We start from the raw sequence: 24,717 nt of genomic DNA, 5'->3' as shown, positions 1-24,717 counted from the left end.
CATGGTATTGTCTATTTATTTAATAATTAGGTTAGCCACATAATCATGTTTCTAAAAATTATTATTTTCTGTCTATTAAGATTCTCAGTCAAAGGTGGTTGTCTCAAAGGTGCTTTTTCAAGAGGTAACAAGACCTTCTTCTTTTTCTTTCAAGATGTTTTGCTTTCCATCTAAGATCCACTTTTGGAAAATTATTATTTTATTTTAAAAACTGTAAGCCATTCTAACTCATTTTGGAATAGGGCAGCCTCAAAACCTAATAGACAAATATATTATATTCGTTGGAAAAATTATAACTGCCCAAAAGAACAAAAACAATTATGAAAACCAGTTTGGACTAATGGCTAAGGTTCCAAGCTAGAAAGCAGGAGACCTTCAGTTCATGTTCTTCCTCAGCCATAAAAGCCAGTTGGATGACCTTCGACTAATTACTCTCTCTCTCTCTCACCCCAACCCATCTCACACCATTGTTGTTATTGGGAAAATAGGATAAGGAAGCTTTGTTTGATGTATTTGCTGCCTTAAGTTATTTGTATAAATAATAAAAGCAGAATATACTGTAAATAAATAAATATGTACATATAATTAACATGATAGTTCTTTGAGTATTTAGTACTTAATATTGTTGCATTACAATTTCATTTCAATGCCCCTTTCCTTCCTCCCTCCAAACTGATGTTGTAGGAAAAGACGTCCTTAAGGAAAGATGGTCCTTCAGATAGCTTGGTGCGCCATATAAGGCTTTAAAGATAATGACTAGTTCTTGAATTACACCCGGACAGAAAATGGAAGTCAGTGCAACTTGTGCAACACATGTTGCCATGGGCAAACCTAACACTCCTCATTACAGTGCATGGCACTGCATTTTGTACCAATTGAGTTCAACGGTAGCCCATACAGAGCACATTGCACACATCAATATACAAAATATAAAATCCATTAAAAATATATCATGCCAGAGATAGTTAATTGCAGATACACAGCTATGTAGATTCACATGATATCCTGGTCCAATGCCTGGGCAAAATTATAATTCATAATCGTACAAAATCAAGCAGAATGACAAGTGAGGGGAAATAATCTAAAATATGTTCATCAGCATATTTTGTGTAAAGAAGAAATTTCACATCAAATCACAACACAGAGACTATTTGTTTGCATACTATTAAGTAATGTAGCCAACATAATAAAATTGCTGAAAAAAGTAGCAAATTACCATAGAATTTTGCCTGCACATCCTAAATTGGACAATATATTTCAGATATTGAAATGCAAGAGTGAGGAAAGATATGCTGTGCCCTATAAGTAACAATCAAAGCAAAAATATCCTGTCCTCAGATGATGTGAGGAGCTTCCGTTAAGCCTTTGAAGATGTTTCAAGCAATACATTGTGTACAGCCCTAATAAAAGCAGTTCAACAGCAAATGTGTTACCTAAAGGAATAATTCTTGATTGTTATCTGTTTGCCATGATCTAGCTATGAATGAACCGAGAGACTGAACAGGTTGCTCTCTTAAACTCTCTTAGGTTTGCTCTTAGACAGTATAGAGTGGCTTATGTGTCTCTAAGAACATTTTTATCTATAATAAACTCCTCCACTAAAACTGTCAAACTCAAATAGAAAAGGTAGCCACTAAATAATACAAAAGGATTTCTGCGGGACATATATTTGACTTAGAAAACCACACTTGTTCATATATTTCTTTATTTATTAATACATCAGCATATTAAAACATTAATATTGATTAAAATTGAAAGAATTAAATACTACTACATTAAAAAAGAAATATATTAGTACACATTTAACTGTTAAATAGTTCATGTGTATTTCTATATATTTATTTATTACATAAATGCAAATAAATCAAATAAAAATTGCCGGTAGTTATGGATACAAAGCATACGATTTTCTGTTTTAATATTTCACCTTAAAATTTTGTACTGGAAATTTTTCATCTTTTGATAGAAACTATGTTATTTATGGAGGAAGGAGAGAAATTGCAACTTATTTTTGAGAGAGATGGTCCTTCATGAAGGGAATCTCTGAGGTCCAGAACAGCACAGCTGCAATTGCAAAGGCAACTGCAAGGTTTCTTGAGGCTGCTGCAGGACTAACTAAGAGAAAACCATCCTGTCTCCCATTGCCATGGCAGTGCCAACCAATAATTGCTGTCGCAGTTAAGCTGAGCCAATGAATCTGTGCAGGACTTCTCATGAGTTTGGCGTTTTATAGTAGTGAATAAATTTACTATTTAATGATAATATATAATATCATCTATGTTTTATTGTGTTTTTATTTTGTTGAATATTCGTCTATTGTATTTAAATATGGTTCAAATCATATTCAGATGTGTTGTGGGCTGCATGTTGGCTCCTTGGATCTAGGACATTGCAAAAAATTGCCTATAAAGTTATCCATGTTCTTCTTCTTTTATGCAACATTTTAAAAAGAACTTGAAAATTGTTTCAAAATATATCTAATAACTCCATGAAAAAAATTGAGGTGGTTCTAATTAAATCATAGAGAACCTCCATTCCATAGTATTGCATACTGAGAACTTTGTTATTTTAATAAATAAAAGAATCTTGCATGCTGCCTTTGGAAAACCATGACTCAGTTATAACTAAATTCTCTCTTATTCTCTAGAGGAAAGGATTCCAAATAGAATATCTAACTTATTATCATAAAAGAAGCAGACAGAAATGATCAACAAAATAATTAGTAATACAAGTATAAGGCTTAAGTGTTGGATTTTTGGCCGAGGGACCTCTTGTCTAACGGTACCTAATATTTCTGTAATTCTGCAAAATTCATTTTAACTATTCAACGGGTTGATTAGACTGCTTGAAAAATACAATGCCTTAAAAAGGTGAAAGAAGAACAGGCCGCATACTGATAAAGAGGCAATTACTTTAATATATGACATTCATTAAAAACCACCCAATTTCATTTCCTTTTGTTAAAGATAACATTCCAATAAATATTCACAATTTTATGTAAAGACTATAGGGAAATACTTTAGAGACTTTAACTTGGAGGATTATTTCAAAAGAAAAAGAAAAATTAAATCTTATATTTTCATAAATATAGTATAAAAAGCAGTTATAAACAAATGCAATGCTAAATAATTTCATCTCTAACTAATATACTCCTGACTAATTTTCATTCCTAACTTATTTAAGTCAAAAAGTATATGCCTATTCACAACTAAAGAGCATTATATATATAGCACACACACAGAGAGACATACACAACACAGAGACTAACTCCAGTTCATAGCTTTTTGATCAATTTGTTAGGATCAGCATGACTGCAAATATTTTATTTTCAACAACGAGGATTTTAAATTATTCTGGTACCAAATGCTGTGCAATATTACTGGTGAATAAGTTATATTAAACGCAATAATGTTTATTCTGATTGCATAGATTCAATTTACAAATAAAACGAATAAGCCTTTATAAAGGTTATCTGAGGAGCCAGCTCATGGGACTAGCCTGTCCCACTTGTTCCAATACAAAGGGCTTACTTTGCATCCTGTCTGCCAAAGGATTTTGGCTGGAAGGGTCATTTTTTGCTGTGGCCTGCACCAGACTGGTTCGGGCGAACTGATAGTGGAAATTGACTGGGGCGCTGAGCCAATAGTGATGGCTGCCTGGCCATGCCCCCGAGCTGGCCCACTCAGATGCTTCCCCTGAGCCTTCACCATGTGGATCCACAGAACTACCTCCTCCTGACTATACACAGGTAACCAACATTCGCGCTAGCCTAGTTCCCCCTCTCCGCCAGCTGCAACCTGGGCTCTGCCTAGTCAACTGGGCAGCCAGCCAGGAAAGCAGCACACAAACAGACAGGCGGCTGGGACCGGCCTGGCCTCCAACACTCCATCTGGTAGGGGCGGTGGTGGCGAGTGGTAAGGGAAGTGAATCCCGAGTCAGCCCTGCTTCTTTCCTCCAAGAGTCGGCTTGGGGGATGGCCAGCCTCCTGCTCTTGTGCCCTTCCCTTGCTGCCCCTACCAGATGAAGCATTGTAGCCAGGTCAGGCCCATCCAGTTGACCAGGTGGGGGCCAAGTTGCAGTTGGCGAGGAGGGGGCATGCACAGTGTGAAATGGGAGGTGCCTTGCTGGCAGAGGCTCTGCATGGATGGTGAGGAAAGGGTGTAGTAGTGGGGGAGACAGCTGACTAGGTGGGCCCGGGTTGCAGCTGGCAGGGAGGGGGTGCACGGGGGTGGTAGTAAAATGAGAGGCACCCCGCTGGCAGCAGGTGAGTGGGTGGGCAGCCAGGAGCAGCCTGGCTTCAAATGCTCCATCCGGCATGGGCAGCAGCAGCGAGTGGTAAGAGAAGCAAGCCCCAGGCCAGCATCCCTGCCTCCTTCCTTCAAGAACTGGTTTGGGGATGGCCAGCTTCCCCCGTCACTGCGCCCTTCCCTTACCATCCATCCGGAGCTTCTGCTGGCAGAGCACCTCCTATTTCGCCCCGCATGCCCCCCTTCCCACTGGCTGCAGCCTGGGTCCTGCCTAGTCAGCTGGGAGGGCAGCCAGGAAAGTGGTGGGTGAGCAGGCAGGCGAGACACAATTTGTTTTCCCTGCCTCTTATGGTGGGGTTGCTCTCACATCGTTAGTTATAAAGTATAGTTTGACATTCTGAAGTGGGAGCTCCCTGCAATTTCTTTCTATTACTGAACAACTGTAGATTTTTGATGACCAAGCATATTTCAAAAACAAATGCCTATTATATTTCAATACTCTTCACTGTGCATCCAGTCTGATCAAAAATGTCAACTTGATGATGGTTAAATTAAGTTTAACAAAACAAAACAAAACAACACAACACAACACCTTCCGCTTGTTGAATTTATGTCCTTAGATTTGATGATAAATTCTCAGAGCACATGCTGGGATTTTTAAATAGCAAAGCACGATATCCCATAGCAGCCTAATTGAGGATATATCTACCTTATGAATGCTTGAAATTCATAAATTTTATAATCTCAAGATAAATTATGGATTCTATCAGGGTTTTTGAGAGAGGCTATTGTAAGAAGATATTGGGAAACAGGGAACACAATTTCAGTAAGTTATCTAGAAGTTACAGTTCTGTGATGGGGATCTCATTTGCCAATTATATGGAAGAAAAGTTACTTAATTTCCTTCTGCCTGTCAGAATATAATCTATGTGCAAATCAGTGTATAATGTACACACTACTTAGAAATATGTTTAGTTCCAACTATTCCTTAAAGACTAATGTCTATGTAGAATTCGGAACTTCAAAGGATTTCACTGTTTTCGTATATTAACCTGATTTATTCAAGAAATGCTATATGGAGTTATTTTATTTATTTATTTTATTTATTCGATTTATCAGTCGCGCCCTCTCCGCGAAGGGACTCGGGGCGACGTACATAACTATTTTACATAACAATTTGTTGTAGTCAATTTAATTTTGTCAAATGTTTCATACTGTATGGATTTACATACATCAAACTAAGTCTTACTATGATATTTTCACTTGAGCTGGTATATAAACCAGCCAATCTGGTTTATAAACCATGAACCTATAAAAATATAAATTATGGCAGGGTTACCCAACCATTTTTCTTTAGACAAGAAAAAGACCCCTACAAACTATGGAGAATTAAACAAGTCGCATCTTGATAACAAGAATGAGCATATTTTCCATCACAAGGGGTGGAAGGGATAGATTTTTACCTACTCTGGAGGTGCTGTGATGGAATGCTGCCTGGATTCCCAAGAGGGAGGGAGTGCATTCCAGAGGAGAAATTCACATACCTAAGAAAAATCATTATATTTAAGAAAATACTTAGAGGTTCTGCATTATGAAGCATCTGTGGGTCAGTGATGAATGATCTGTAGTTTTCAGTCAACTGATATATTCTATACTATAAATATGTAGGAATCAGTAAAAATAGATAGAACCAGAAAGAATGGTGAGCAAAGCTTTAAACTACAGTTTTTAAGGCTTATGAACCAAATAAACTACAGTACATCTATAAGTGTCAATATGTACTACAGCAATCTTGTTGGAACAATGTCAGAGACATGGAGAGGTGTGGCAGGGAAAACAACAATTTTAGAGTTTATGATGAGCAGAGAAAAAACCAAAATACAAAGTCCCAACCAGCGCTATACTATTGGTTATTTAAAAACTGCAGTTTCAAGCAGTCATGATACAAAAAGCTTCCAACTGAGAGGTTGCACTAAAAGAACAACTTTGAAAAGCCATTTAATTTAATGTGGTAGAATCGACAAGCTGTGAACTAATGGACAGAAAATCTATTTTTCTCACAATTAACATTTTTAAAGATGGGGATATCTTTTTCCAAATTGTAATTACTTTTGTTTGATTATATTGTTATTGCTCTGCAACAGGGAAAAATGTGTTCCCATTCTATCTGGATTCATGTATTAGAATAAAGGTCTGTTTTAAAGCAACTTTTTCAAACTGTTAACCATTCTACATTCTATCAATAGGAGAAAATATTTGTAGTTCAGGATTGAAATCAGGGGTCCTTGGTGCTCTCTGAGCTTGGTGAGACATTTCATTATCTAAACTAGATAAAATCATCAGTGTTAATAGAGAGTGGGGGTTTGCTCTCAATTTATATTCCACTGGCTTGCCCTGCCAGTGTTGGTGATTGGAATTTTTTTTGGTCTTGGAAATTCTTTGGTTGGGTTGTTCACTGTTAATTTGTTTGACACTTCCTTGATTAGGGTATTAGTTACTTTTTGATTGCTGGTCTGATGTTAAAATTGGGGTTAATCTATGCTCATCTGCTTGTTGATTGATGGTGATGTGTTTTTGTCTTTTTGTTCCTTTTCAGCTTGTTGATTGGTATATAGATGATGTTTATGTCTGTGTGCCTATTGATGGCTGATTTGTCAGTCTGCCAGAATTTCAGGAATTCTCTAGCATTTTTGGACTAGGCTTGGTCTAGGATGGTCACAGTTTCTAAGTTGAAACTATGGTTAAGTTTGTCCATGTGTTGTGAAATTAAAGAGTTTTCATTATGTTTTCTTCCTGCTAGATAGTGCTCAAAGACGTGTTTTGCCAGTCTTCTGCCTTTTTATGCTACCATGGCTATGGCAGTCCTTACATCATTTATTATAAATGACTGCTGGTTTTTTGTTTTCATTCTGGGCTGCTGGGTCTTTTGGTTTACTTAGATTGTTTTGAAGGGCTTTAGTTGGTTTGTGTACTATGCTGATGCCATGTGGCTCTAATAGTCTGTTGGTGGTTTCTGAGACGTTTTTGATGTATAACAGTGTTATTTGCAGATAGAAAGATCTGCAAAAAAACAAACAAGAGTAGAGAACACCAAGAACCTCTCATCCTACATTTTCCAAGATGGATATTTTCCAAGATGGATATGGCAAATTAAGACTATGCAGAGGTTCTTGGAGTAATAAATGATTAGTATTCTAGGACAAACAGGAAGAGAGATTTGGAACTAGATAAAATTGATTCAATATCACATGCACAGTAAATAAGATAACATTAAGACCAATGTAACTGCAAGCTTCATTATATGAGATTCATGAAGCTTTTAAGCCACATATACTACTTCTGGCCCCTCAGGCAGTTGACATTCATGCCTCAAATTTTACTTAGCCCTAGATAGCCATAAAAACACAACTTTTTATCAAGCATTTGGTAGACCAACATAGGTAACCAGGGAAACTGGCAAAACAGAAGTTGTGTGGGCCTGGGGTAATAGGAGCAGAATATTTGGCAGCATTTTAGAGGCATATACTGCAGGCTGATCTGTGGCATAAGCCAGCACACATGAAATAGCTCACCATAGAGCATGGGTGTCAAATTTGCGGCATCACATTGCCATCACGTGACATTTTATGTTTTTTTCCCTTTGCAGAGCAGGGGTGGGTGTGGCCTGCACGTGATGCATCTGGCCAGTGGGCTGCCAGTTTGACACCCCTGCCATAGAGTAACATGTCAAAAGGACTGCACTAAAGCCACACCAAATGCCTTTATTTGCTATTTGCATTCAAACCATGAGTGAATATAAACAAGCAGCACAATTGATTTTTATAAGACGATGCTCGGTGCAAAATTGATATTAAATTAGATATGAAATTAGATTAAAGATCACATCTGGCAATAGCCCATTTTAAATAATTCTCATAAACAGAGACTTGATGCTAAGATTTGTTACTGAGGGAGAGAAAAAAACAATTGCATTCCATTTTTGTTTTATTTGGAAAATAGCATTAGTAATAGTCAGCTAGCTCTCACTCTATTCAAATAACAGGGAAATCTACAAAAATAAAGCAACATTTGCTTTATCAACTGCAGAACAAAGAAGATACCAATTGGCATAAATGTTGAGCATGTTTATATTCAAATTAAGTAATTACCGGTATTATTTAAATAAAAATAATATTTAGGTTCCTATCGAAATATCAACTGTTTCTTAGTAATTGTAGTAGTATGATTAATAATTGTTACTATACCTTACAGTCCAGTGACAGAAATTCTTTGTATGGCACACAATTGGCACATTGTGACACACAATTAATTTAGTAACAGTGTATTCATATGCACTAATAGGAAATAAATACATTAACTCCAACATCCAGTGGTGAGATGCAAATTTTTTAACAACCGGCTCTCTGCCCTAATGACTGGTTGGATGCGCATGGCTGGGTGGGTGTGACCAACTGGATGTCACTTATGTCGAGTGGCGCTTTGCCTTGCCCGCCCTCTCATGACCGGGGATGCTGCAATGATTGTAATTGTGAAAAACAGTTATAAGTTACTTTTTTCTTGTAACTTTGAATGGTCACTAAATGGACTGTTGTAAGTCAAGGATTACCTGTACAAAAATACAAAAAGCTTCTTTGCTTGCAAAAGCTGCCCTAAATACCAGTCATTAGATTAGAAATGGGGAATACACACTGAAGATCAATGAGTCACAGCCGTCATGGAAACCTAAACCATTCTGTCTGAATACCTTCCTTTTCCTCAGCAATATCTGCAACCCGGAGTTACAAATCAGGCAGGTTGCCAGAGCACATTGACAAATTAAAATAGTTAAAATACAAGAATAACTATCAGCAGCCAAGTTATTCTTGCTCATAAAGTGAAACCCTTTAGCAGAGAAGTCATTTAAGAAACTGGGTGGGCATATTTGGCTAATCCCATTCTGCCTTTGTTCAGACCTTGCTGCACAGAATTTTTGCATGAATATTGCTATCTATCTCTTTATCTCTTAAGTGCAGATATGTTCTGTGAGCTATAAAGAAAGGTGGGGGCTGCTTTATCCCTCGAAGAAAACATGTTTCTCCATTTCTCATTCAGGGAAATATATTCTTCCTTTTTAATATTTCTCAAAATATTTCATTCTTCTAGGAGAGGGGAGGGTGCTAACTTTCTGCAATTGGTGCCATGTTACTATGCCATATTATCATGAGAGAAAACCAAAACAAATTGGAAGGAGGATCCACTTATTATCAGTGACCAATCATGTAGCTTGGCCACTCCAAAGCAATGCAAGAGACTCCTGTCCCAAAGGTGCTTTTTCAAGAGGCAACTGAACTTTCTGAAAGAATGACCTAGATCTGGGATGGTGAACCTATGGCACGCTTGCCACAGGTGGCACATGGAGCCATTTGTCAGGGCACACGAGGCATTGCCCTATCAGCTGGCCAGCGTGCATGCGTGCTCTGGCCAGCTGACTTCAGACTTTTTGTGAGGCCATTTTTCACCCTCCCCAGGCTCCAGAGGCTTTATAGGAGCCTGGGGAGGGCGGAAAAAGCATGCAAAAAAATGGGGAGGGGGAGTGCTGGTCATGCACACATGCACGCTATTGCATTATGGGTGTGACACACCCATGCACGACCCCCCTGCACTCCTCCCGCTTTTGGCATGTGAGCCAAAAAAGGTTCGCCACTGACCTAGATGAATGAAGAATTCCCATAGACAAGAGACTCCTGTGCTCAGTGAACTGACGACGCATAGTTTCCTGCCCAGGAGAAGCAACATTAGATCCATTTGCACCACTTAAAGATACCAGCTGCTCTCACTCACCTCACAAGATATCCTTAGATAATCATCCAGATTTAAGGAAAGATCACATGCTCCCAGAAATACAGTAAAATGCCAAGTTTGCATCCTGCCTCTCAGCCATTTGTTCTATGGCTATGCCAACCCTTCTGTAAATATCTGTTCCAGCTGTGTTGGAAATATACTGCAAAAAGCTTAAACCAACCCTTTAAGGTCCAAAAAGCTTAAAACAACCCTTTAACAATCTTTAAGAAAGTCAAGCCCCAGAAATAAAAGCAGCACAAAAAACGGGATGGGACGGGATGGGATGATGATGACTCCGGAGAAGCAGAGGCTACAGACAGAATGTTTGGGCGTAAGGCTTACAATGTAACAAGCATAACCCAGAGGCAGTTTCTGAAAACACTTAAAGAGGCAGGGCAATTAAGATGGGAATTAGGCTAGAAAACTAAGCATACAGAATGTTTCCTTCCTCCCTCCTTTGCAGGATTAGCCCTGTAAAGGGGGAAAAGATTTCTTCCAACAACCGGTTCTCTGAACTGCTCAGAAAATTAACATCTGGTTCAGGAAAACTGTGCAAACCGGTAGCAGCCCACCTCTGCCAACATCTCTTATCAGCCAGACTGAAATTGTAGTTTAGCAAAATAAACTACCTATTGTCAATACCATATAACAGGGGTGTCAAAATCACATTGTCACAGTGTTGTCACATGACATATCACGACTTTTCACCCTAAACCACTCATGGGTGTGGGCAGTGTATGATGCATCTGACTCATGGGCTGCGAGTTTGACAGTCCCGCCGTATAATATAGGATCACATTCTAAAGGTGAAATTCTTTAGAAATCTATTTAATCCTAAATAAAGAATTAATTGTGCCTTTCCCCCCAACTAACTGAGTATATGATTGCAGCCTCCCATTTTTAAAACCATTTTATGTGTTTACTATTAAGGGAGAAAGCAATTTATAGGATCCACGATGTGTTTTTTTTTTTTTTTTACAGATTCTTAGCTGAATTAAAGCAAAGATTCTTCTCTGATATCTATACAGTGATCTCAGAGTCTTGGTCCATAATTCTGGTCCATAATTCTAAATCTCAGGTGTGTCTCAAATGACCACAAAATAGATAATACGGAGACCACAAATATTTTTAGCCAATTTGAATGTGCTGGGAGCTATAGTAACTAATGTTAGTGACAGAAGCAGTTTCCCTTAATATTTTAACATACATCCTATAGTTAGGCATTGAATCAGCATTTATATCCAAGAGATATGTGTTTTAATTATTTATTTTTAAGAATGTCTTATCCTTTCTTATTACAAAACACATTGTTAATCTGATTTCCCAACTGACATTTTGTGAGATAACTAAGTACAGGGCTAAAATGATCATCTGCCTGTTTACAATATTAATGGTCAGTTACAGAACTTGACAAGTGGAATATTAATGCACTATTATTTTTCAAATGTACACAAGGTTGCCTTGGCTTGCCTGGATACTGCCTTCTACTCCTTCACGTTCCTCTTGAATTTTCTCTCCATGGCCCTTCTGTGGCTGAAAGGTAACAACTATAGCAGCCTCCCATAGGCAAACAACCCTATTGAAATCCGTGTGAGCTGTATCAAGGATGGCATAGTCTTTCAGGAACCCGCTGCTCCCCATCTCATTTCTTCGGAACCTGAGACCTTTAAATTTATCTAAAGTGTATTCTTGAGAAGGAAGATTAGTTCCCAGTTTTCTGTACGTGGAAAACTTTTCCAAATATTAACAAACAAGCAAACAAAAAAGCCATTTGCCTTCTATTTCTTAAATCCCCATACTAGTTGAAAAGTTTGCCTCAGGAAAAGTGGAAGTACTAGAATCATATAATCATAGATTAGGGGACTGGAGGCTAAAACATATAAACAGTTGCTGGAATTGGGCATGTCTAGTTTAATGTAAAGAAAGATTAGGGGTGACATGATAGAAGTGTTCCAATATCTCAGGGATTGCCATAAGGGGGAGTCAAGTTATTCTCCAAAGTGCTTGAGGGCAGGACAAGCAGCAATGGATGGAAACTAATCAAGAAGAGAAGCAACCTAGAACTAAGAAGAAATTTCCTGGCAGAACAATTAGCCTGTTGAACAACTTGCCTGCAGAAGTTGTGAATTCTCCAACACTGGAAATTTTTAAGAAGAGATTGACAGGTATTTCTCTGAAATGGTATTGGGTTTCTTGCCTGAACAGGGGGTTGGACTAGAAGACCTCCAAGGTTCCTTCCAACTCTGTTATTCTATTCTATTGTAAAGAATATATGCTTTCAAATTTCATGGATTTTTCTTCTTCTTTATCCAACATGAAGTCTGGGACAGAAGCCTTAATGCCCCTTTTCTATTGTTTTTAGAGAAAGTCTTCTCCGATGAGCGAGAGTCAAGAATGTGGCTTCCTGTGTTTCCTTTAGATGACCTCTCTTTTTTTGCTGATAATCACTTTCTCCCTCTTTTTCTGATACTCTTTTTTCTCTATAGTCTATACCAGTGGCCTATTTGGGAAATGTCTGTTTTCTCTTAGCACCTGAAATGATTTCACAGAAGGATTTGGAAATAAGATCAAGGACTGCAGGAAATTGGGCAGAGGTCTTCATGTTGCCCGGCCCAATATGAAACAATTTTGCATGGATTTCTAGAGCAATGGGGTTCTTACTTTATACCTTCCTTTGGCCCAAGAACAGAGTGAGCAGATAGCAGAAGCTATACAAGAACTTTATTAGAACTTTCAATTATTAGTCAAAAGGCCTCCTTGGGCTTCTCTTAGAGCGATTGTCAAGGTGGTCACTCACTCCTGTACAATTGCTTTCAAAACTGATTGTTATAGGATTTCTGCAATAATAGTATTTTTGAAATGATTTTATTCCAGAAAATTGACAGTTTGTTGATTAAAAATGGTCAATATTTCCCCCCTCAACATTCTTGACTTGGCTATTCGGCACATTATTTTCTGACAGCAGTTGAATAACCTCTTCTCCACTTGAAAAATAAAAACAGCGGCTACAATAGAACAACTGCATTAGATAACAAGGTAACCTGCCTTTACTGTTTTCAGGAAATAAACCACGGCAGAAAAATAATTATATTTTGTTCCCTCCCAGTTTCTAAAACTGATATATCTGTTAACAGCTTTCTATCTAAGCCAAGCAGTCATGCCAGGTTTTGATACATTTTACAAACTGGCAAGGCTCAGCCATCTGCCAAGGTAATATGCCTTCTATTTAAAGAGAAGTACACATATAACATCTGCAGTTGAGATTATATTTATCTATCTAATCACATATAAAAGGATAACCCAAATAGGAAGCTAGTTTATATCAAAATGGATATTAATTATTTTTACCCAGTACTTAGGATTTGACTTGTAATAAGTCTGCAAATTAGCACTGGTGTGGGCAATCCATGCCTTATGGACTGCACATGGACCTTGAAAGCTTTTTCTGTGATTCCTCAAAATACTTCCAAAGCACATTGCTGAACTTTAGTGACATGGCACTGAATTGCAGCAGCATTATCTCCTCCTTGGGAAATACAGGTAGCTGATCAATAGATAAATTTGTTAATTAAAATAAGCTGAGCCCTTTCCCCCAAGTTCCTGTTCAAATTGGACTTTCATATATGTATGTAAGTGTGCACTGATTTCAAACCATGCCTTCCAGGGCATTCTATAGTTGCCAAGAATGTTATCTATTTGAAGAACTGTGAAATGTTGGATGGATACAGTCTCAGTTGAAATGGAAATCAAGCCATTATCTATGGACATTTTCAAACATCAGCTTCTTGTAATATCAATAATTTTGTTCATGGATTCTTCATAGCTGACAAAAATGAATCATAGACAGCTGATTTCTTATTCCCAGGATTTATTCTTATTTCCTGTACTGCCATCTTATAAAAATAGCATCATCTATGTAAAGAATATCTAAAATGAAGAATAAAGATACTTGTGAATTATATTAAAATATTTTCCTAAAAGTTTCTCAGATAATCTTTGTCAAACCTAGCAACAAAGCCTAAAACTTCTGCTGCAAACTGAGGGGACTTAGAATGGGGTAGTTTTGATCTGCCAGCAATGAGGAACATCAGTAGAAGAAGAGCATGACAACCATACAGGACTCCATTTAAATCAATGAAAAAGGATCTGTGACTTGGGAGTACCGTGACAGTTCCTATTGGCACTGAGTTAGTCTTTGTGCGCCTGTCTATGGCATTCGTGGATCAACAGATTTTGATCCTAAACATCTTCCAAGCTGAAGCTGCTATACCTCCTCCTATGAGGTATTCTTGCCTCATTGCTGGCAGAAATAGCCAATACTCTAAAAGACAAGCTCAAGATCCAAAAAGATCTTTACAGACTTGAACACTGTGCCCTATCTAACAAGATGAAATTCAATACGGATGAAAGTAAGATTTTACACTTAGGCAGGGAAAATCAACTTGACTTAATGCCAGTAATTGTGAGAGGGATCTTGGAATCCTAGTGGACAATTACTTAAATATGAGCCAACAGTGTGTGGCAGCAGCCGAAACAACTAATTCAATCCTAGGTTGCATTAATAGAGGAACAAAATTGAGATCACATAAAGTGTAGTACTGCTTTACAAAATCTAAGTAAGACTACACTTGGAATACTGCATCTAGTTCTGCTCACCACAATATAAAAAAAGATGTTGAGATTCTGGAAAGAATGCAGAAAAGAGCAACAAGAATGATTAGAGGGTTGGAGGCTAAAACATAATGAAGAAAGTTTGCAGGAACTGAGTATGTCTAGTCTACAGAAAAGAAGGACTAGGGAGACGGCTTCCGGTTCCTGACGGTGACTGACGTGTTGTCCGCCGCTCGTCTTCCTGGCTGGCTCCGTAAGGAGCACAGGGGGCCCTGGAGGGGTCCTCTGCTGAAGGGCGGCTTGCTGAAGCCCCCCAGAATCGGCGGCAGCTGACGGGGGTGCTTTTCAGCTTTGCCTAGGAGCCGGGGAGTGGAGGGGGGCGAGGGACAGCGTTGAGCTGTCCGTCCTTTTGCCGAATGGATTCGGAGGAGAGAGTATACCTGGAGAAGCGCGGCTGGATCCTGGTGGTGGGGGACCCATCCTGAACTCTTTGATCGTTTAAAAGAAAAGCAGCAGAAAAGCAGCAGACTTCTGTAAGTTTTGTGCTCAACCTATTTGAATGGAGATTAGAGGGGGGTGTTTCTCTTTTCTACCCCCCCTCGAATTAAGCGGCATTTGAACGATCTCTCTTGAAGAGAGAGAACAAAGGCGGACCCTTCACTTGAGCTGGCTAACTGAGAAAGATCGTGATCACAACTGCTAGAAATGACTGCTGAGCCGTTTCTCCTTTAAAAGTTTTGATAGAGATTTCTGCTTTCTTTCTCCCTGTGGAAAGAGGAGCCAAAATGGCGCCCGCCCTTCTTTGTTTTTCTACTTATAAATGAAGTCTGCCCTTTGAAATTACCTTAAAAAAAACCCTTTCGGAGCTGCCTTATTACTCTCTCTGAGGGAAACCGAGACCCCTCCCTGCTACGTGGCTCTTCTGAACTTTGAATACTCAACCTCCTCCTTTTGGTTTGCCTCTGCTTTGGAACTGTGAACTGTCGCTTTCGGCTTTGTTTTTGGGATCAGCACAGCTGCGAAATCCTCAGACGCCATCTTCCTGGGAAAAGACTCACATCTCTGAATTTTAAACAAATGGGGCCTAAGAAACCACCGATGGGCAAGTCACTTTCATCCCCCTCATCTGCCTCCTCCAGTCCTAGTATGCAACAAACGAAAATTACCTCACTGTTACAGCAAGAGGGAACTGGAGAGGGACCACATGGGATGAGGTGCTTGGGACCCAAAGGGAGAGACCATTGAAATATAAAGATGAAGAAATCACCATCCTTAAGCAGATTCCAAAAAAGAAACTATATAATAAAGGAATTTTGTTTAGATGGTTGTTGCCAGAGGGAATGTTGATCTTCTGGGAGAGAAACAGGATTAGAATTAATACAGTGCAGGAGGCGGAAGCCTTCATAAAAAAACATTTTCCCCTCCCAGAGGATGAACACAGCGAAGGTAGTGGAAGGGACAGTAGGGTGCAAGGCAAGAAGGAGGGGGGGGGGGGGCTGAGGCTTCCTCTTGGGATAGGGAGGAAGGAGCAATATCGAAAAGGCTCAGATCACAAAAATAAAGTATTTGAAATAACAGCAATTGGTGACACTCTAGAAAGTGACAAAGGAAAACGAATGAACACATGGTTGACAATATAGAATAAGACCTGGCTTTCTGCTTGTCTTTTATATTTTGTTTTTAAGATTGAAAAAATTGTGAGTTTTGGATGGGTTTCTATCACTAGTGTGGGAGCTGCCAAAATGTTTTGTATATCCCCTTACCTTTTCCCCATATATGTATAAAAACCAATAAAAAAATTATTTAAAAAGAAAAGAAAAAGAAAAGAAGGACTAGGGGAGACATAATAGCAGTATTCCAATATTTGAAGGGCTCCTACAAAGATAAAGGAGTCAAACTATTTTCCAAAACACCTAAATGCAAGACAAGAAACAATGGATGGAAACTAACCACGGGGGAAAGCAACCTAGAACTAAGAAGAAATGGAATAATTTGCCTTCAGAAATTGGGAGTGCTCCATCATTGGAGGCTTTCAAAAAGAGACTGGAATGCTATAGGATCTCCTGCTTGAGCAGGGGATTGGATTAGAAAACGTCCTATGTCCTTTCCAACTGTATTATTCTATGATTCTGTAAGTTAAAAGATCTTCCATTATATTGAGGCTTAACCATCAGCAATTTTTTTTTCTTTTTTAAAATCATATTTGATTCTTGAAGACTGAAGGATCCCTGGTGCTCTATGAGCTTGGTTTTCTTACAAATGTCTCATTACACAAACTAGGTAACACTAACACTGATGGTATTACCTTGTTTGGGTAATGAAATATCTACAAGAAAACAATCAAGCTTAGACAGCACAAAATACCCTTCATTTCAACCCTTTATTGAGTATTCTTGAAGACTGCCTGGATAAGACCCTGGAGTTTTCTTGGCCAGATTTTTCAGAAATGGCTTGCAATTGCCTCTTTCCTAGGAATGAGAGAAAATGACTTGCTCAGGGTCACCCAGCTTTGCGTCTAGAACTCACGATCTCCCAGTTTCTAGCCTAATGCTTTAATCAGTACACTACACTGGCTCTATATCTGCTTTCTATCCAATTTAGGAATTCTCTATAAATTCATATTTTCTCAGACTTCACAATTTTAACTACATTTCTTGATTCTTCAGTCTATTGATATTGTACCAACTGATGTTAAACTATATAAAGCCATACATGAATCTTCCACCCACACATATCTAAGCTAAATGTTTTCATGATTTAAAAAAAAGGAATAAGGCATTTATGATTCTTTATAAGCCATAGCATTGATGTCAGAATCATTCTTTGCTGTTAAAGGCATATTTTTTTGCAGTGACATTTGTTTCCATAATTAATGTGTTTTGAAGAGAATGACCTTATATAACAACTGAAAAAAGTTTTAATTATGCTTGGTGATTAAACAGTTGGGTTGATTTTATTTTTAATATTGTTATCAGAATTGTTTCTAACTTAAAGGTATTTTTCACTTTTGTGTTTTCACATAAAATATGAATTTTCCTTTCTTTTGAGTAACTAGATGTAACGTGCTGGGCCACTTTTAACCTAAATATAATCTCTCAGGGATTATTCGTTTCTCTCACCACCCCTCCCCACAACTGACCCAATTACGTATGTTGCAGAACAGGGCTGTCGAGACTGCTCATTCCCCCCCAATTCTATTTTTCTTGATTTTGCAGTTTATGAAAACAGGGAGAAATAAACATATCTAGATAAATTCATTTTAAGAATTTACTTTTCTACTCTATCTGAAAAATAAGATTATAAAAAGAAATATATTCCTTTGCAACAGGGGTGATTTCCGGCTGCTGCTACTGCTGGTTTGCTCAGGGATGGGGTGGCATGCTTGCTTGATGTGTGCTATGAGTTTGTTTGTTTGTTTGTTTATTGGATTTATATGCCGCCCTTCTCCCAAAGGACTCAGGGCGGTGTACAACATTAAAAAACACACAATTACAAAAGTTAAAAAAGAAATTAGATAGAGTATCCAAAAACAAACCCAATTAATATTAACAATAACATTTTAAAAATTAGATTAAAATTAACAATTAAATCAATCATTTATTTTATTTTGTTCGGCCGGCTAGGCCGGCTTACTGGAAAAGCCAACTTTTTAGGGTGCGTCGGAAGGACCGGAGGTCAGGGTTATGCGAAGCTCTGAGGGCAGCTCATTCCAGAGGGAAGGCGCTCCCACAGAGAAGGGTCGCTAGCCGACACTGTCTGGCCGACTGCACCCTGAGGAAGCCAACTCTGTGGGATCGCACTGGACAGTGGGAGGCTACTGGTGGCAGTAGGTGGTCTAGCAGGTTCCCTGGGCCTAAGCCATGGAGCGCTTTAAAGGTCATAATTAGTACCTTGAATTGCACCCGGAAAACAACCGGCAACCAGTGCAGACCACCTAAAAGGGTTGTAACATGGGAGCACCTAGGTACACCCTGATAACCCATGTGGCCGCATTCTGGACAAGCTGAAGCCTCTGGGTGCTCTTCAAGGGCAGCCCCATGTAGAGAGCATTGCAGTAGTCCAGATGAGAAAGGACGAGGGCATGAATGACTGTGCACAGAGCATCCCGATCCAGGAAGGGGCGCAACTGACATACCAGGTGAACCTGGTAAAAGGCTCCCCTGGTCACGGTCATCAGATGTTCTTCTAAACTAAGCCGCGTATCCAGGAGGACTCCCAGATTGCGGGCCCTCTCTGAGGGGGCTAAAATTTCTCCCCCTATCATCAAAGATGGAACAAGATGCACAAATCGGGATGACGGAAACCACAGCCACTCAATTGACCTTGAGCCTGTTCCTCCCCATCCAGATCCGCACAGCCTCCAGGCATCGGGACATTACGTCGAGGGCATCATTTGGGTGGTTTGGGATAGAGATGAAAAGTTGGGTATCATCAGCATATTGATGATACATACCCCAAAACCACGGATGATCTTGCCCAGCAGTTTCATATATATGTTGAACAGGAGGGGTGAGAGAACTGACCCCTGGGGCACCGCACAAGTGACGCGCCTCCTGCATTCTTCATATGTTTTAGTCTCCAGGTTCTTAATAATCTTAGTTGCTTTCCTCTGCACTTTTCCCAACATCTTAACTTCTTTTTTATAATGTGATGACCAAAACTGGATGCAGCATCCAAGGGTTATAAAGAAGTACTAATACTTCAAATGATCTTGACTCTATCCTTCTGTTTATGCAACAATGGATCACATTAGCTGCTGCCACACTACTGGCTCCTATTTAAGTGACTGTCTACTACAGGGGTTTGAAACTCGCGTCCCATGGACCAGATGTGTGACATGCTGGCCATGCCCATTTTAGCAAAGGGGGAAAGTTGAGATACATCACATGATGACAACATGATGCTGTGAGTTTGACACCCCTGGTCTACTAGGACTCCAAAATTCCTTTCCCAGTTACTATTTTTGAACCAGGTTTCACATAATATGTACTTGCATATTTGACTAAATATCCTGACTTTATCTCAAAACTGCCTAAAAGGCAAACCCCCTGCAAAAGATTAAAGGCCACCATGGGAAGGAGAACTCATTTCCAAAGTGATGATTCATTGTACATGCAGCCTTGGAAATTAAGATTGGAAATTAACATTCAGAAGTTATAGGCCATCCACATTGCTTGCCTTAAGGCATTATTGTTTGCTTTAAGCTATGTTTAATACATTCTACAAAGCAGACATGTTTGATCTTGAGCTGGATTGGGACCATGGATGACATTCATTTAAAGTGTCTGGAACATTCTGTCTACCAGCTACTCCTTTTCAAAATATCTCTTTCCTCAATAGGGAATTTTCTTTGTGTTAAATGATTAGCTAGAGCTATTTTCCAGCCTACATGCAATCTAATCTGTATACTTCTGATCCTGGCCCGGCATACTTCTGTTCATGTGCAATAAGGTCAGCTATAAACAAAATGCATGCACTTGACTAGAATAATAGAATCATAGGATTGAAAAGGATTAATTTATTTATTTGGAATTTTCCTTTCAGTAGCTTGCATCGACAGCCCCAGATGCTTCTGTATATTTTATCACTAGATCATTTGCTAGTGCTGATTAGGCCAGGCATCTTTTAAGCTGGTAGGGTCAATTTAAATCCATCATTACATATATAGAAAATATTTCATTTTCTTCTCTTTTTTCCAAGCAAATTACTGAATTTCAATTAACCAATTTCTTAATTGTGTACTCCTTTCATAGTCCCAAATTAATGTTTTCCCAATATGGCCTTGAGCAAAATATTGCCTTTTTTTTTCAGCCAGCTTATCTTGCCATAGCACAATTTTTTTTTGATAAGAGCAATTTACTCCTTTGTGTTCATGAGCTTACCTTCATCTGGCTTCTGGCCTATTAATGAAATAGTCTGAAGTAATTATGAGCTCTACTAGTATTGAAATAAGATTTTCTCTCTTGTTCTGACACCATTCCAGAACACCCTCAATGTATAGAAAATATACTTGTCACCATTTGCTACTTGAGTAATGATAAATGAATGGTAAAGATAATAAAGACAAACTAGGATTCACCATGGAGACAGCAAATTTCCTTCTATTGTTTTCTGCCAAATCAAACATGGATTTGTAATGGTTACACTCAGAAATACCACTGATAAAGGATTAAAAAACCACCCAGTTCCCCGATATAAAATTGGGCATCCTTGCAGCAGTTGGGACTTATTTCTTTCAGCTAATTTTTGAACAGTAATGGAAGAATAATAAGACAGTGTCATTCATCTCCAGGAGGAAGTGTGACTTTGGACAAATTCAAGTCCTTTTCTTTTCTTTTGAAATTGTAGCATATGAAGGGAGGGAGGGAGAGACAGACAGAAGAGAATATAAAATTGCACACCTACCTCAAACCATTGTCCATGAGACTGCATTTTCAGTATTACACAGGGATCTGGCTTAGAGAGGGCATCTCTGTCAGATATGCCTTTGCATGCCACTCTCAATTCTACCTTGGTCAGGCAGGGGCTGCTAAAGATTCCCAGAGTATTGGCTGCTGATTCATAGATGTTACTCATTTTTTTCATTATCTGTGAGGGGTAAAAAAATAAAAAACAGTTCAAACAATACTACATTTTATGATTCCTATAAAAGTTGTTCCTATAATTAATTCTCTAAGCAGAGATAATTATCAATGTCCAAATTGCTCACAAGTTATGGTGACCTGGAATAAGAGTCATTTAATACATCACAGAAATTTCTTTCAACAGGATCACATATTGATATTCCAGATACTGTATATCATACAGAGAATAAACTAACCATTGAGGCCAGATCTCCCAAGCTGATGTGCTCAAATTAAAAATCTCATTATCTTCTGGATGGTGCATTGTTGGGAATTATGGGTGTCTTGTTCAACCTAACTGGAAGATACTAGATTGAGCAAGAACTGGTTTGTAATATTTAGATAAGATTTTTAAACCATGATATATGTCAAAGGTCTGGCCAAAATCACAAATCTTTTGAGACACAAATAAGAAAATCCATGCATCCATTAGCTATTGAACTATCAAAATTTTATGAAAACCGCATTTTTAAATTAATCTGTGCTGTCATTGTCTGTTGTGAATATCTTAAAAATAGTTATCTGAGGACTTCATTATGATTTTTAATAAATTTAGTTTGTCTTTTTCTAATTACTGTTTGAAGTTCATATTGAAGGGAAAAGGTTTTAAGACTTTTTTCAAAGTGACATTTTTTCAAAAAAGGTGTTTCTTAAAATCCACCCTCTCCTAAAAAAATGAAATATCCTGGGAAAAATTGAAAAGGCAGAATATTATATTTCCCTGGATCAGAAATGGAGAAACATGTTTTTAGGTGGGAAGCAGACTCATTCGTAATAGCCCCCACCTTTGTCAATGGGCCATTAAAATGCCTGAGCCAGTCTATTCTACATAACAAAGATCCCCCTTAGCTTCAGGGCGATGGGATTAAGGCATGATAGCATTAGCCCTTTACCCATCTCACCACAGGGCACCTGGGAAGAAGCAATGCTCAACCAAACCTGGACTCAAAACACAGCCTAAAGAGTTGCCCCTGCATGGCCCCATGGGAATCTGACAACCAATCAGAATACAATCTCAAGATCAAAGGCCAGAGAGGGTATAAAGCAGGAACTTTCAGCATCTCACTTTTTATTCTTCTTCACCCAACATCTGAAAGCATTTTCTGTTTTCACTTCCCCCTTTTCTGTTCAGGAGCTCAAGCCATGTGATCCTGTCCACCATTAAATCATCTTTCCAAGCAGCCTCCATGTTTTCAGTGTCTTTTTCCCCACTTGGAACTGAACCCAAATGGACATTTCTTCCAACATTATAAAACAGGGGTCTCAGCTATGGGCTGGCACCAGTCTGCAGCATGCCAGCAACTAGTCCGTGCAAACAAGCAAAGCCCCATTCACAGGATGCAGGCAACACACAAACCATGCCCCCACTAGTCCACGAAAAAAAAACTCTCCGTGGAATCAGTCTGGTGCCAAAAAAAGGTGGGGGGCACTGCTGTAAAAGATGCATTACTGATGAAGTATAGGAATTATGGATTTTAAACAGTGAAAGTAGCATTTCCCACAGGAGTTAAAAATTGATTATCTTCAAAGAAGGAAGGAAACAAGGAAGAGAGCAAATAGAATGGGAGGACATCGGAATAAGAATAGAGACAAGGAATACAAGGAAACTAAGGGCGGTATATAAATAGAACAATGGAACCAGAAATCAAGATTCTCTCAATAAACATAAATGGATTAAATTCACCTGAAAAAAGAAGACAAACTTTGACAAAACTACAAAAAATGAATATGGACATTGTGTGCCTCCAGGAGGTACACATTAAAAATCAGTATAACAAACTATTAGAATATCCAAAATTAGGGAAATTATAAATAGCACTAACACAACAAAAAAAGAGGGGAATAGCAATGTACATTATAGATTGGATAAACGCTAAACAAATTTATGCAGACAAAGAGGGGAGAATTTTGATAATAGGAATAGAAACAGAACAAAAGAAAGTTCTTCTCATGGCAATTTATGCACCAAATAAAAACAAAAAGAATTTTACAAGAAAGTCTACAAAAAGATAATAGAAATAGAACACGAAAATATATATTTAATTGGCGATTTCAATGCAATAACAGAAACCAAAAATGATTATAAAAGCAGTAAAAAAATAAGAAAAAGAAGAACACTACCAACTATCTTTTTTGAAATGGCATAGGAACTGAGTCTACAAGACGTATGGCAAGAAAGAAACATATAAAACAAACAATACACATTCTATTCCAACTCACACAAATCATGGTTAAAGATAGATATGGTCTGGATGATACTGGCAATGAGAAGAGATACAGAGGAGATTGAAACAATGACGAACACCTGGGCGGACAATAATCCAATAAAAGTAATATGGAAAGGACAAAAAAAGAGATAGACAATGAATCAAATAATACTGAAGGATAAAGAATATATAACAATGATAAAAAAATTTTTTTTTTTACAAAATAAATAAAAAATAAGAAACATCAGTATAAAATTTATGGGACACCACAAAAGCATTTATTAGGGGACTGACAATAGCATATTCGGCAAGGAAGAACAAAGAAAAGAGACAAAAATATAATACAGAATTTTGTTTGAAAAATTATATAACAAAGAGAACATAATGTAAGATAATATTGAACAATACTTAAACAAAAAGAATCTACAAGAAATTGAGGAGACGAAAAGAGAAATGCTAAATAGGAAAATTACAATGATGGAATTAACAGAAGCTGTGAGGAAACAGAAAAACAATAAAACACAGGGCCTGGATGGAATACCTGTAGAATTCTACAAAAATAAACAAGACCCAATAGACACAGTAATGTTAGACCTGTATAATGAAGCCGGATTACCAAAAACATGGAGGGAAGCATACATAACACTCATACCCAAAGACGATTCATACCACCAACAAATAAAAAACGATAGACCAATTTCATTACACAGACTATAAAACAGACAATGAACACAGACTATAAAATTCTTACATCGATAATGGCAGAACATCTAAAAAATATATTAAATGAAATTATTCAAACAGACCAAAATGGCTTTTTGCCAAAATGACAATTAAAAAATAATATGAGAGTAATTATGAACACATTAGAATATTATGAAGAACACCCAGGGAAACAAGCAGCATTGGTTTTTCTAGATGCCCAAAAGGCCTTTGACAATCTAAATTGGCAGTTTATTATTGCATAGTTAAAAGCTATGAGATTTGGAAATAACTTTATAAAAATGATTGAAACAATATTTTTGACACAAACAGCAAAAGTAGTAATTAATGGGGATGTCACAGAAGAATTTAATATTCGGAAAGGAGTAAGGCAAGGATGTCCACTATCACCCTTATTATTTATCCTAACACTAGAGGTGCCACTAATGGAAATCAGAAAGAAATAAGAAATAAAAGGATTAAAAATTTAAAAAGAGGAATATAAAA

The 24,717-nt window shown here is 38.1% G+C and overlaps 1 protein-coding gene across 5 annotated transcripts in view; it reads right to left on the bottom strand.

The window, feature by feature from the left end:
- The window catches only part of CPNE4 (copine 4), a 318,853-nt gene that overhangs the window by 204,981 nt on the left and 89,155 nt on the right, over positions 1 to 24,717 (bottom strand). For all 5 annotated transcript variants that reach the window (XM_081971083.1, XM_081971084.1, XM_081971085.1 and 2 more), the window contains exon 2: positions 21,084 to 21,266. In XM_081971083.1, the coding sequence (XP_081827209.1) occupies positions 21,084 to 21,263 (180 nt within the window). In that variant the 5' untranslated portion in view covers positions 21,264 to 21,266. The remainder of the gene's footprint in view (positions 1 to 21,083; positions 21,267 to 24,717) is intronic.

Source organism: Natrix helvetica (genome assembly GCF_964273705.1).
Source record: "Natrix helvetica genome assembly, chromosome: Z".
In the NCBI taxonomy this organism is placed as follows: domain Eukaryota; kingdom Metazoa; phylum Chordata; class Lepidosauria; order Squamata; family Natricidae; genus Natrix; species Natrix helvetica.
Note: the sequence above shows the minus strand (reverse complement) of the source record. Positions and strands in the feature narration are given on the sequence as shown.